The sequence below is a fragment of the Puma concolor genome, chromosome A2 (assembly GCF_028749965.1).
Source record: "Puma concolor isolate L17-30 chromosome A2, mPumCon1.1.hap2, whole genome shotgun sequence".
Taxonomy (NCBI): Eukaryota; Metazoa; Chordata; class Mammalia; order Carnivora; family Felidae; genus Puma; species Puma concolor.
The window spans coordinates 165,043,611-165,059,068 of record NC_141668.1 but is presented as its reverse complement, the minus strand read 5'-3'; the positions used below and the strand labels follow the sequence as shown (position 1 = coordinate 165,059,068).

Below are 15,458 nucleotides of genomic sequence, written 5' to 3'. Positions count from 1 at the left end.
GTATACAGTTTGCAATTCCCATTCTTCCGAGTTGTGAACAATGCTGCTTTAAGAAGTTGGGTCCGCGCTTTCTGGAGCGTCGGTGGGTTATTCCAGGAGCGTGAATTGCTGGGTTGTGAGGTCTGTGCGTGTTCAGCTTACCGGTATGAACACCAAAGTCATTTCTGCGGTGGTTGTGTAAGGACTGGGATGTGTGCATGTGGTAACACTTGAAACGGTCTACTGAAGCGCACAGAAGTTCTTAATCCACACATGTACAGCTGCGTTATTACACCGAGCAAATCCATGTAATCACCAGACAAGAAAAAACACTACCAGGGTAGCTGATACCCTTTCTTGCCTATGCAGGTGGCAAACCCGTCCCTACTCTCCACAGGTAACCGGTGTTCTGACTGACGGCGTGGCTTGGGTTCTTTGTTTTCAAACTCTGTACAAATGGAACCGAACAGGGTGTGTTCTTTTGTGTCTGTCTGATTTTGCCCAGTATTTCTGTTAAATTGACCCTTATTATTTAGAGTATCTCTAAGTACGTTTTTGTGTGTGTTCTGTTTGCATATTCCACAGTTATTTAAGTACTTTGTGTCGGTTTACATTTCACGTTTCAGTTTGGGGCTCTTGTGAATAATGCTGCTATGGACACACTTTAACGTTTCTGATGGTGCACAGGTGCGTGTATTTCTCTTGGGTCTGTGCCCTGGACTGAAATTTATGGGTCGAGTGGGGTGCATATGTTTATTCTTTGTACATGATGCGAATTTTCCAAAGTGGTTGTGCAACTTTGTTTTGCAACAAGCTATTTTATGACATTGGATACGATGCTAAAGTTGCCTGCCTTTTTCTTCCTGGGATTTATATTTTCCACGTATATATTCCACAAAACTCTGGATGAGTTTTGTACGTACCTTCTCCCACTCCGGTGCATGTCTCCAGTGTTCTAATAGGTATATTTTCATGAGATGAGTTAATTTTAATGTCCTTGAATCTTTATGGACAGCACTCTTCTGTTCCCGTGTAAGAAATATTTGCCTACCCGGAAGGCAGGATGACATTCTATAATTTCTTCTGCAAGTTGTTTTTTCCTTTAATATATATACCTTTAGATCTACAGTCATGTGAGATTGATTTTTGTGTGTGTTGTGTGAGGTAAGATTAAGTTTTATTTTTTCCATATTAACCCAGCATTATTTACATAAAAAGTATATCTTGGGGCACCTGGGTGGCTTAGTTAGTTAAGCATCTGACTCTTGATTTTAGCTCAAGTCATGATCTCATGGTTGGTGAGTTTGAGCTTTGTATCAGTCTGCTGAGTGTGGAGCCTGCTTGGGATTCTCTCTCTGTCTTTTCCCTGCTCATGCTCGCTCACTCGCTCTCTCTCTGTCTCCCCCCCCCCCCCTTCCCCTGCTCGTGCACTCTCTCACAATAAGTGAATAAGATGCCTGAGTGACCAGTCAGTTAAGCAGTGGACTTTTGATTTCAGCGCAGGTAATGATCTTGAAATTCATGGGATTGAGCCCCACATCAGGTTCCTTGCTGACACTGTGCAAAGTCGGCTTCTGATTCTCTCTCCCTTTATCTCTGCCCTTCCCCCCTCATGCTTGCCCTCTCTCAAATAAGTAAACATTTAAAAAAAAAGTATGTGTTTGCCCTAGGAATTTGAGATGTTACCTTTGTTGTGTGTGTGTACACACACGCACACACACACACATATATATGTGTATATATATATATATATATATATATATATATATATATATTTTTGGAGGGGTAGAGGAAGAGGGAATCTTTTTTTTTCTAAGGATCTTTTTTTCATGTTTGTTTTTGAGGGAGAGACAGTGCAAGTGGAGGAGGGCAGATAGAGAATCCAAAGCAGGCTCTGTACTGTCAGCACAAAGCCTGACATGGGACTTGAACCCCGGAACCATGAGACCATGACCTGGGCTGAAGTTGGATACTCAACTGACTGAGCCACCCACGTGCCTGGGGAGAGAGAGCGAATCTTAAGCAGGCTTCATGCCCAGCATGGAGCCCAATGCAGGGCTTGATATCATGACTGTGAGATCAAGACCTGAGCCGACATCAAGAGTTGGACACAACCAACTGAACTACCTGGGCATCCCACCTTTGTCATATCTTGAATTCCAGATGTCTAATTCTGGACTTTATTCTGCTGATTTAGTTGTTCATGTACCATGCCACAGTATTTAAATTATAAGAAGTTTTATAATAAGTCTTAATGTCTGGAATGTCTAGTTCCCCCTCACGGTTTTTCTTTTTCAGTGTTTTCCTACATTTTCTTGCTTGTTTGGGTTTTTTTTAAGATTTTTTTTTTTAAGTAATCTCTATACCCAACTAGGGTCTCGAACTTACAATCTCGAAATCAGGAGTCATATGCTCTACTGACTGAGCCAGCTGGGCACCCCTGTTTGCTTTTTATATGCACTTTCCTATTATTTTGTCCAACTCCATAAAATTAGCTTTTGGGTATTTTTATTGTCATTGCCTTGAGTTTATAAGTTAACTTGAGGAGAACTGACATTTCTATAATGTAAAGTCATTCAAGAACAGAGAATGACTTTCCATTTGTTCAGGTCTATTTTCGTGTTTAATGTTTAAAAGTTTTAAACATTAAATAATGTTTAAAAGTTTTCCATGTACAAGTTTTCTGCTTGTTAAGTTTTGTCTAAGTATTTAGTCATTTATTATAAATGAGACTTTTCCCTACCATTACGTTTTCTGTTCACAGTTTCTGTACATGAAAGCTGCTAATTTTGTAACTTGTTACTTCACTGAATTATTTCTTGAGTTAGCTTTATTCTTTTCTGGGGTTTTCCAGGTATACTGCCATATTACCTGCAAATTGAGATATCTTATTTACCAGTTCTTAGGCCTCTGATTGTTTTTGCTTGTCTAATTGCATTGGCTAATAACCTCTAATACAATGATATATCGTGGGCATCCTGGCTCTGTTCTAGAAGAGATGCCCCTCTTGTTTTCCCATTAATTAAGATAATGTCTTTTAGAACTAAGGTATTATATTTATTTTATCATACTGAGAAGGTATCCTATATTCTTGAATGTTTTATCATGAATGGGTGTTAACATTTGCTAGTTTTTTTGAACATCTATGAAGAGGGTCATGATTCTTCTGATTTATTAATAAATTATATGATATTAATAAATATCTCAATATTCAACAAATCTTGCATTCCTGGAGTGAATTTCACTTGGTCATGGTGTATTTTCTTAATGTGGTGCTGGATCCTTTTTGCTAGTATTTTGTTTAGAATTTTTTTAGTGCTATTCATGTGTGATAATTGGTCTGTAGTGGTTTTTTGTGTTTGTTTGTTTTGTACTGTGTATGATTAGGTGTTGGTATTATACTTGCTTCATAAAGAATTGGGAATTTTTCCTTCTCAGTGCACCAGAATAATTTATATGGCATTAGGACTGTGTGGTTAGAAAAGATTTGGTAGAATTCCTTGTAAAACCATCTGAGTCAAGTTCTTATTAGTGGCGTATTTCTTTAGGAATTGTCTTTCTTTCATAGAAATTGGTCTTTCTGTAGCTTTCTAACATGAATGGAATCAGAGTTGGTAATCTGTATGTTCCTAGGAAATTGTCCATTTCATTAGCATGGAGATCAGCAAGTAGTCTTATGATTTTTAAAATGTTTTTTGATTCCGTGGTCATCAACTCTTTTTATATATTTGCTTTCTCTTTTCTTGGATCAAGTGAGCTACTGGTTTGTTTTGTTTGTTTGTTTGTTTAAAAATGGAATTTTGACTAATTAGAGCTGCTATTTTTGTAATTTCCGCATTATTCTGCTTTTCTCTCCACTCTTGCCTTATGCTTTGTTTTGGCTTATTTTTCTTTTTCCAGTTTTTTTTTTTCTTAAGTGGCAATTAATTTATTCTTACTCTTTTATTGACAAATATTTTGTCCAGTGGGTTTTCCTCTGATTACTGCTTTAAAGTACATTTCATAGATTCTAAAATGTATTTTTGGTCATCATTATTTCTTTGACGTTTTGTCATTTCAGTCTGGATTTCCCCTTTCATTCAGGAGTTGGAAAGAGGTTTTTAAATTTCCAGGTACAAGAATCATTTTCATTTTTGTTCGTAAATTCTAGGTTTATTGCATGCTGAATTTCTACAACTTGAATATAACAGGCCTAGATGTAGATTGGGGGTGGGGCATTAATCCTGCTTGATGGATGATATCTTAGTTTTCTGGATCTGTGGTTTGGTGTCTGTCATTAATTTTGGAAAATTCTCATCTGTTATTTAAAATATTCTGGGTTTTCATTCTCTCATTCTCCCCCACTCCCCCACCTTGGTATTCCATAACACATATGTTACGCCTTTTGTAAATTGTCCCACAGTTCTTGGGTATTATGTTTGTCTTCATTCTTTTCTTTTCCTCTTTGCATTTCAGTTTTAGAAGTTTCTATTGAGGTATCTTCAAGTTCACAGAGTCTTTTTTTTCAGCCAGATCCAGTCTCCTGCACCCATCAAGGACAGTCTTCGTTTCTGTTGCCATGCTTTTGATTTCTGGCATTTCCTTTTGATTCTTAGAGTTTTCATTTCTCAGCTTACCCATTTCTTCTTGCACATTTGCTTTTTCCATTAGAACACTTAGCGCATTGGGCGCCTGGGTGGCTCAGTCAGTTAAGTATCTGACTCTTGGTCTTGGCTCAGGTCTTGATCTCACGGTTGTGAGTTAGAGCCCTGGGTTGGGCTCCATGCTGGGCATGAAGCCTCCTTATAAAAAAGAAAGGAGAGGGGAGGGGAGGGGAGGGGAGGGGGGAAGGAAAGAGAAACAAAGAACACTTAGAATATTAGCCATAGTTATTTTAGATTTCTGGTCTGACAATTCCAAAATCTCTGGCATAAATGAGTCAGGTTCTGATGCTTGCTTTCTCGTTTATAGACTGTTTCTACTTGCCTTTTAACATGGCTTGCATTTTTTTTTTTTTTTTAAGTTTGACAGGATGTGTTAATTGAAGGGATCAGTAGTAAGAGACCCTCAGTGTGTTTTCATTTCTCTGGCTAGAGGTTAGCCTGTGGTTAGTGGTTCCTGTAGGTATTGTGTCAGAGGCCAGAGTTTCCTTTGGTGTCCTTATTTTTGTCTCCCCTACTTCTTTGGGTTCTTCTAGAGAATCCTTAAATAGGGGCTGAGACTAGTAAGTCTTCTAACTGTAGTCTCCGTACAGGAGCCCAAGAAAATTCTATCTTTCTTCAGTTTAGGCAACATGAGTTCCTTTATGTTTGTCTTCAGCCCATTGCTTCTTTTCTGAATTCAGGATAAAATGTGATTTTTTTTTTTTTAAACCTACCCAATTACTCTTTGAGAATCTCAGTAAATAAATAGGCTGCTTTAAAAAAAAAAATTGTTTGGGGAGCCTGGGTGGCACAGTCGGTTAAGCGTCCGACTTCAGCCAGGTCACGATCTCGCGGTCCATGAGTTCGAGCCCCGCGTCAGGCTCTGGGCTGATGGCTCGGAGCCTGGAGCCTGTTTCCGATTCTGTGTCTCCCTCTCTCTCTGCCCCTCCCCCGTTCATGCTCTGTTTCTCTCTGTCCCAAAAATAAATAAAAAACGTTGAAAAAAAAATAAAAAAATAATAAAAAAAATTGTTTTATTTTATTTTTGAGGCAGAGAGAGAGACAGAATGTGAGTGGCGGAGGGGCAGAGAGGGGGCCATAGAATCTGAAGCAGGCACCAGCCCCATATGAGGCTTGAACTCACGAACCATGAGATCATGACCTAAGCCAAAGTCGGTTGCTTAACCAGCTGAGCCACCCAGGCGCCCCAAATAAGTATGCTTCTTAAAGGCAAGTTGGAACCATGTATCTCTGACAATTGTTTTGACTTATATTTGTCATCACTTTCTTGTTTTTTTTAATTTTTTTCATGTTTTATTTTTGAGAGAGAGAGTCGAGAGGGGGAGGGGCGGAGAGAGAGGGAGACACAGAATCCAAAGCAGGCTCCAGGCTCTGAGCTGTCGCACAGAGCCTGATGTGGGGGGGCTTGACCTCATGAACCACAAGGTCATGACCTGAGCCATAGTTGGATGCTTAACCGACTGAGCCACCCAAGTGCCCCTGTCATGATTTTCTAAAAACTAGTTTCATTACCTCATTCGAGAAGACAGCAGATGGGAATACTTTACATAGATTAACTGCCGTCGTCCCCACACCACTGTAAGCTTGTCATTCACCTAGAGAAGACACCAGTGAGGGGAGTCTGTTTACCTGCTAGAAACACCGTTGTTCAAGTGCTTACACGCTAGTGGGTCAGTTTGGCTGGTGGTGCCTGACAAGAGGGCTGTGTGGTCACGGGTTTCTGTCTCTGTTTGCCTTCCTGCATCCTTCCTGTGCACCTGCAGGGCTTCCATGCAGGTCATTGAGTGGTGGTGGCACTCGCACACCCGTGAGCCAAGGAGCCCAGTGTGCCGCAGGCCTCGGTGAAAGTTTTCCTAGGCTCATTAGTGAAGAGCAATCGCATGCTGGCTTTTGCCAAGTTTGGGTGAGAAAAATGCGTGTACCCTAGAGGCCAGGCCCAGGAGGAGGAGAGCACTTTCCCTGCATTTATTGCAATGGGACCGTTTCTTTAATTGGGAGCCTTGGGAACCCAGTGCAGCTACTCTCTGTGCAGTCCCTCCATCACATCAATTACAAGAGCAGAAGCAAACCGAATTCCCACCTACACCCAGGTGGCCCGGAACTCTTGAGTCTCGTTGGATTTCCCTGCCATTCTCAGGTTACACAATCTCTCTGGAGGGGCCTTGTAATCCCACTCCTACCTGGTCTTCAGGTCTCATGGTAGCTTTCCGTTGTTGGGGCCTTTCCGGCAGGAACCAGCTCTATTTTATGTAATGTTTGGGTAACTACAATCACTCAGGTTACCCTCTAGGGAGCCAATGAGTATCAGTTAAGTGCCTTACGCTGAATTAGACTTTGAGAGGAGAGACCATAAGACATAGTACTGCCTTTAAGGGACTAAAGGGCTAGAAAGAGAGGCATGTAAACAAACAAGATCGCTAGTGTGGCCAATTAGTCCATTCAGGAGGTTCCGAGGAGGCGATATTGACAATCCGAGAAAGCCACAGAGAGATAATGGGTGCTAAGTGTAGAAATGTAGACAGCTTTTATGTATAGTGTTCCAGATCATGAGTGAGTTAAGCATGCCAATCCTGAGTGCAAAGGCACAGAAAGAAAATCACATTCTCTGACAGGTAACCGAATCTTTCAAGTAGTAGATAAAGAAGGAGGGGTGACATGGGATAGATTATATAATACACAGTATCTGCATCAACATTTTATGTGTCAGTCTCAAGTATTAATTGGAAGTTGATGGAAATTCACTGACGTTTGATGAGATTTGCAGTTTAGTAGAATGTAACGAAGGGGGCTATTTATATTTGCTGCATAATAAACTACCCAAAACACAGTGGTTTGAAACCACCACCGTTTGGCTTATTGTTGGTTGACAGTCTGGGCTATGCTTGGCCAGGCTCCCTCGTGTCTACCCGGGGCTGCCAGTAGGCTGGCCCAGTACCTTCACTCAAGACGTCAGCCTCCAACAGTCCAGACAAGACCAGTACCTGCACCGGCAGAGCATGTTCTTCAAGTCCATGTTGATGTCGCCTTTATCGGCACCCAGTTGACCAGTGCAATCACATGGCTGAGCCCAGAGTGGAAGGGTAATCAGAGTCACATAGAAGGGTGTGGGTACAGGAAAGGGAAGAAATGGTGGCCATTTCTGGAATCACCATAGGGCCACTGTTTCTATTGGAAGACTCCAAATGGGAGAAAATAGTTTTAGATCGATAGAATTGAAAGATAGTAACTGCACATGCTTAAACAATTTGGTAGGTTTGGGCCAATGTGTCCACCAGTGAAATCATTACCACATTCAAGACAGTGAACTCCCAAAAGATTCCTTTGTGAACCCTCCAGGGCCTTTCCCAGGCAATTACTGGTAGGCTTTTTGTCAGTACAGGTCAGTTTGCATTTTCTGGAGCTTTCTGTAAATGAAATGGTACCATACATACTCTTCTGTCTGGCTTCTTCCAGCAAAGTTATTTTGAGTTTCTTCTGTTTTGTCACGTTAAAGTCAGAGTTTTTGCATTGTGGAAAAGACAGGCTTTTAAAATTAAATTTTCCTTTATACTAGTGAGGCCTTCCAGCCTCTGGCTAAGCATTTTGAGTGGTGATGCATCACACTTCTCTGAGTGGTTTATTCCAACTTTGTTTTCCTTTTGTGAATCAAAACCTAACTTCCAATCATTTGTTGTCCAACTGGTATCTCACCAACAACATTGAAAGGCATCATACCTGCAAGATAGGGTGCCAGTGTGAGCCATGCCTCTGGAGAGTAGCTCAGGGTGGAGGTTCTCATGCCCTCTGGTGGAAGATGCAGAGATCTGAGCAGGCAACTTGTTTGGAGTACCTTATGTGTGGAAACAGCACATGGCATGCAGACATGGAAATGAGTGTGCAGGAATGGAAAAAAAAACTCGGTTTCCCAGTGAGATGCTGATCACAGGAGACCAAAGCACATTCTTGTATGAGATTGAAATTTTTTGTAAAGCTGCTAAGACCTTGGTAATAAGTAGCTCCTATCTGAAGGGCCTCAAAAACCATAAATCTGGCTAATTCCCTGGCTCCTGTGTACTGCTGGGACAGAGTAAACTCTACAAGCTCTAGTCACTGGCTCCATGCTTCTGTACCTTCAGTCTTGATGTAGGCAGGTGAAAGCACTTTCCAGCCAGGTTCTACCTGAGGCCTACCATTCACTTGTGTTTTTAGAGACATTAGAGCCTTTATCATAGCTCTCTTTTTTGGGCATTGGAAATTATAAGAGTTGTCTATGGATAGCAACCTATCTGGTTGGTTGATAGAAGTCCCTTTTCAGTGGAGAAGAATGACTCAGTTGGATGACCGTGGCCTTTGATCCTATGTGTTTTTTTTTTTCCCCTGGGTGCATCTCCAGTGGTTTGCAATGGGCTTTACGCTGAAGTTAGGCAATAGTCCTTGATGGAGTTGGGTTTGGCCAGTAGATGGGACGAGAGGGTGGGGGTCCACATCCACGAGACAAGGCCATAGAGACTCAGCCAACTTTGTACAAAAGAATCTCTTAGTCCTTCAGCTGGTGGGATAAATTGCACCTTATAGGCCTGCCTCAGACCTAAGGAGGACAGAGCTCCTCCAAGAAGGGAGGTCAGTAGGAGGAGAGATACATACCATTTCCTAAAGCAGTCCACTTGGACACAATGCTAGGAATGTCTCACCTCAGATCAGCAGAGGACATTTTCAGATAGTAGTTATAGGTCAGTGATTTCTGTGCTGCTGTTAGCCATTTTGCAAAGTGGAGAAAATAGGAGCATCTGCCTCCTTAAGGTGGTTGTGAAAATGAACTGAGTTAATACATCTATGTGCTTGGAGGAATGGCCTGGCATACTGTAAACACAAAACAGTCAACTTAGCAAGTATCTATTAGGATGTTCCACATAGTAGGCACTGGAAATAAAAGCAGATAATAAGAACAGCCAACATTCTTCTGGAGTTTTGAGATCATTAAAGTATCTGTTTTTCAGCAAATGTGCATTGGTGCTTCCGTTCCTGACTTGTGGCCTCTTCCACGCAAAGACCCTTGGCTGGAGGCCAGTATCTTGGGTCCATTCCATTCTGGGCCTTAGGAAAACTAGGGTTGTGGCCCCTCACTTCATATTTCCTGCATTTTCCTTTCCTTGAGTCCTTTGTGTCATGGCAGACCAGGTGGTTCTCATCCAGGAGTGATTTTGCTCCTAGAGGACATCTGGCAATGTCTGGAGTCATTTTTTATTTTTATGACCAGGGTGAAGGAGGACACCACTAGTACCTAGTATGCAGAGGCCACAGGTGCAGCTAAACATCCTATAATGCATAGGACAGAAATACCAGCAAGAATTATCTGGTCCTAAATGTCAACAGTACCCAGGTTGAAAAACCCAGTGATAGAAAAATAATTTCTATACTAGGCACTAAGGGGAAGGTGGAGGGCAATCAGATACTGTTCAAGTCTCATTAGGATGGTCCTATCATCTTGGCTTCATCTAATTCTGCCCAGGTCTCCAGGGAAGAAGTTTCATGGAGTAGTTGGACGCTAGGACCTTACTGCACTGAATACAAAGTGATTTTATTTTTGAGGGGCACTTTGTGTCACACCCTCAGACACTTGCTGGGGAAGAATGCAGCTAGGCAGAGCCTTCCAGGGTGCAGGATCCTACCTACCAGTAGAAGGGGCACAAGATGGGGACACATAAATGCTGTGTTCATACATATAATACCCACTACTTTATGAGAATCTCTATATAAGACACTTAACACTAGCTGTCTATAATCACCCCAACAGTTATTTACAAATGAAGAATGTGAGGCTGCTTAGAGACAGAGTAAATATCCTAGTAAATGGTAAAGTTAGGATTCAAACATTGGAATCTGCCTAAGTCCAAATGTAGTGATAATCAAGAGGGTACAGTAGTCCTCAAGTTAACCTAAAATATATTTTTTTTTTGCTTTCAGTTCAAGAGAATCTATCCATTCTACCCAATCCAGCTCAACCGGTATAAAGGATGCTTTGTCCTCTTGGTTCCCTGTTGTGGGGGGTCTCTGGGGCCATTTCCTGGTCTGTACAGATCTGACCTCCAGCATGTGGTGTTCCTAGGGCTGTTCAGAGGGCTAAGCTTTGAACAGAGCGCCTCTCCTATGTGGCTTCCTTGATGCCCTGAGTCAGCTCTGGAGATGCACTCAGCTCCATCTAGACTCATATCCTGTTCAGCCCTCTCTGGTCAGGTTTTCCAACTCTGTTCTGCTGGTAATGAATCCCTCCTCTGTGCCATCCTCCTCACTCCATGGCAGTGCAAGTTACTGTAGTTAATAGGGTCAAAGGAATGGCTGGCTGTTCACAGTCTCTGCACCTTTTCTGGGCCAACACAGATGCTGGTGGCCCTCATGGATCATGGTGGCTAACACTGAGTCCTTATGCCAGACACTGCTCTGAGCACTCTTAGGTGTAACATTTAATCCCCACCAGAACTCTTCAGGAAATGTATTGTCATCATTATTACAGATGAGGGCATAGAGACACAGAGAAGTAACTTGTGTAAGAGCATGCCATTTAGTGAATAATGGCAGATTTGAACCCAGAGCCCTCTTAGCCACTGTGCTCTGCTGTGCCTCAAAATATGGCAAGTGCTATGAAAACTGAACTGGGTAGGATGTCAAGGTAGGTCTCTGAAGAGCTGTGAGTTTTGATTTGAAGCCTGACTATGAGAGGGAGCCAGGTGTGTGAAGATTTGGCAAAGTGTGCACCAGGCAAGGAAGACCGCAAGTAGACCGGGGCTTTCTTTCACTTAAAATAGACACTAGGGGCGCCTGGGTGGCGCAGTCGGTTAAGCGTCCGACTTCAGCCAGGTCACGATCTCGCGGTCCGTGAGTTCGAGCCCCGCGTCAGGCTCTGGGCTGATGGCTCAGAGCCTGGAGCCTGTTTCCGATTCTGTGTCTCCCTCTCTCTCTGCCCCTCCCCCGTTCATGCTCTGTCTCTCTCTGTCCCAAAAATAAATAAATGTTGAAAAAAAAATTAAAAAATAAAAATAAAATAGACACTACAATGAGTTTCTTGAAGAAGATTCTTATTAACATCCTCCGTATAGGTCAACGGGCACCACCCAAGCAAGATTCAGTAAGTAAAATTTAATGGGGTGAGGGAGATCCATATGATAGATAGTGGTTTCCACAGTGAGACCAGGGAAGCCATGGTCCAGCATTCATGGTGCTAGAAGCTAGAACATAACTGAGAAGGGCAAACATGAGTCAGTAATGTGAAACACTTGTCATTCCTGTCCCCCATCTTCCCAGTGCACTCCTTGCCTTCTCCCTTGATGCTTACAGGAGTCTGTGTCCTTGAAATAGTGTGCTTTCATGAGAAGTGTAGTTATTGGTTGACCATTCTTTTTCTTGGATGTATGACAAGACTTTTGGTGTGCTACTTCACGTCTGTGTCCAGGAGTGTTTTTCTTCTAGTAAACCATTCATAGTATTTATGTCCTTTCTTCAGATTACATATTCAAGGACACCAGTTATCAGCACTGTTGATCTCTGTTGTCCGTCTTTAACTTTGGTTATCACTGGAAGTAAGCTCCTCTCCTGAAAAGTCTCCTCAGAGCCCCTTTCATGTCCCTGTTCCTCAGGCTGTAGATGAAGGGGTTCAGTGTGGGGGTGACCACTGTGTACATCACTGAGGCTATTGAACCCTTTCTGGACGGATGGGCTGTTCCGGAAGTGAGGTAGACCCCAAGGCCTGCACCATAGAACAAGGAGACCACCAAGAGGTGGGACCCACAGGTGGAAAAGGCTTTGTACTTCCCCACAGCAGAAGAAATGCCCATTATGCAGGAGATAATTCTAGAATAAGAGAAAAGGATCCCAGTCAGGGGAATAACACCCAACAGGCCAGTTACAAAATACAGTAGGATGTCATTGACAAGGGTGTCAGAACAGGCAAGCTTGAGGATCTGAGCAAGTTCACAGAAGAAGTGGGGGATTTCTGTCTCTTTGCAGAAGGCCACCCTCAAAACCATCAGACTTTGCAACAAAGAATATGTCAGGCAGATTAACCAAGAAAGCAGAAGCAGGAGACCACAGAGGCTAGGGTTCATGATGACCATGTAGTGCAGGGGGTGACAGACGGCCACAAACCGATCATAGGCCATCACGGTCAGTAGCAAATTATCTAATCCAGCAAAAATCATGAAAAAACACATTTGGGTAAGGCAGCCTTCATACGTGATGGCGTTGCTCCGTGTCTGGATGTTCACTAACATCTTGAGGACAGTGGTGGAGGTGAAACAGATATCAGTGAGGGACAGGTTGGCGAGGAAGAAGTACATGGGGGTGTGGAGGTGGGGGTCAGAGCTGATGGCCAGAATGATGAGCAGGTTCCCTAAAACACAGACCAGGTACATATAGAGAAACAGCCCAAAAAGGAGGGGCTGCAGGTTTATGTCTTCTGAAAGCCCCAGAAGGATGAATTTTGAAATAGCTGTTTGGTTCCCTGCTTCCATATGATTTATGGAAATTGCCTGGGAAGAGGCAAAATAATGTCAAGACAGTGACAAAACAAGATTGCGCCATACGCAATAAACTTGTTCATTCATGAAGTCTTATCTTACCTAAGAGTCGTGATTTCTTTCGTTGAACAAAGTCTCCTCAGTAAATACCCTCCCTTCCCTGCTTCTACCACTGCTACTGGGACCATCTCTTTATTTATTTATTTTTTAGTTATTTTTAAGTAATCTCTACACCCAATGTGGGGCTCGAACTCACGACCCTGAGATCAAGGTGCCCCCAGGATCACATCATTAAAATGAATGTCCCACACCATGCAGGGTGGGGGGGCGGGTCTCCTCTGCATCATCCCCAACTCGGTTGTTCTACCTCTGTTGTGTAGTTCCTGTGAAAGGACCATCAGCCTCATGAGCATCTCCTTTCTGCCCTGTTAGCTGTGGTGTCAAGTCCAGGGAAACGGAGAGAAGAGGGAAATCATGAGGAATTGCAGAATTTAATGATATTTTTTGCTCTCATGCCATTTACCAGTATCTGGGAACGGAACATTCTCATCTGAAGTCTGACTCAGAGAAGGATGCTGTGCAAAGACTTTTATAGATAATTCTTCAACAATTATAGTCATGTCTCCATTGCTGTCCCAACCTGTCCCTCTGTCACCATGATAATGATCAAGTTACCATAATATGCTTCAGTCCCAAGGACTAAATCAGACCATACATTCTAATTATACCCTGCATGTTTGTATTGTAGTCCTTTCTATTTCTTTAGGTTAGGACGACTCTGCATCTTCTATTTCATTTTTATTTCATACTCCAAGCACTTAGCACAGTATCTGCTGCTCTGTCTCTATTGGTCGGATGAGTGACAGAAGAAATTTGCAGGGTACTACAAATTTGGTAAGGTATAATTTCCCTACCATAAAATCCTTTAACCAAGAACCATCTATCTTGAAGGCTTTTCAACTGAACATAAAGAGAATGAGAGCCCTTTTTTTTTTGCACTCTGTTAAAAAAAAAAAAGAAGAAGAAGTAAGCCTGGTTTCTGTTTGCATATTAGGTCTCTGCAACAGGAGGTAATTTCTAAACTCAGGGGCAGCTGTCTTCAATTTTATATACATTTAAGAAAAAGCATGCAAAGTTCCTAAACAGAAGAACAATGAAATTACAAAGAATTGGATCAATTGTTTAAAGTACATACAGGGGCACCTGGGTGGCTCAGTCAGTTAAGCATCCGGCTCTTGACTTTGGCACAGTTCACAATGTCACGTCGGGCTCTGTGCTGACAGTGCGTAGCCTGCTTGGGATTCTCTCTCTCCTTTCTCTGCCCCTCTCTCTTTACCCCCCCCCCCCCAACTCCCTCTCTCTCAAAATAAATAAACTTTAAAAAAAACTTTTAGAACATAAAGTACATGCAATAATTATGTGTTTATCAATAATACCAAACAACATTTAAAGGCAAATTAGGGGCGCCTGGGTGGCTCAGTCGGTTGAGCGTCTGACTTCGGCTCAGGTCATGATCTCGTGGTCTGTGAGTTCAAGCCCCATGTCGGGCTCTGTGCTGACAGCTCAGAGCCTGGAGCCTGCTTTGGATTCTGTGTCTCCCTCTCTCTCTGCCCCTCCCTTGCTCATGCTCTGTCTCTCTCTCTGTCAAAAATAACCATTAAAAAATTTTTTTAAGAAAAGGCAAATTAAAGTCTGAAAGGAGGGAAATTTATAATTTATAAGGAACCATAAAAGTGCAGTTTAATACATTAGCTTTTATTTTTATTTTTCCACTTTAGAGACAGTGTGTATGAGCAGGGAAGGGACAGAGGGAGAGAGAGGGAACCTTAAGTAAGCTCCACACTCAATGTGTAGCCCAGTGTGGGGAGGGGGTGCTCAATCCCACAGACCATGAGATCATGACCTGAGCAGAAATCAAGAATCAGGCACTCAACCAACTAAGTCACCCAGATGCCCCTAATATATTAGCTTTTAAAAGCAGTAAGAAAATAGTAAGAAAAAAACAAATAGGTCAAATTGGCCAAAAAAGACTTAAGTATGAAACTGTTGAAAACATTGCTGTTTATGGTACTTTTAGAATCACTGTAGAGTATCCTGTTCAATCATACTATTTAAAATATTGGCATTGGAGTATTTCTGTTGGAGTGCAATATTTTCAGGGCATTGCTGTTACTGTTAGGCTCTATTTTACTGTTAAGAGTATAATGTTTATAGTGGTGGACACTTTTGAAACTAAAAGGGTGGTTGAGGGAGCCTGGGTGTCTCAGTCCATTAAACGTCCGACTTCAGCTCAGGTCGTCTCATGGTTTGTGAGTTCGAGCCCCACGTCGGGCTCTGTGCTGACAGC

General features: G+C 42.5%; 1 protein-coding gene across 1 annotated transcript; it reads right to left on the bottom strand.

Moving 5' to 3' along the window:
- Positions 1–12,166: 12,166 nt before the first annotated feature.
- Positions 12,167–13,176, bottom strand: LOC112852668 (olfactory receptor 7D4-like). Its single transcript, XM_025916197.2, has one exon. The coding sequence runs from the start codon at positions 13,103–13,105 to the stop codon at positions 12,167–12,169; it is 939 nt and encodes a 312-aa protein (XP_025771982.2). The 5' UTR covers positions 13,106–13,176.
- Positions 13,177–15,458: the final 2,282 nt, after the last annotated feature.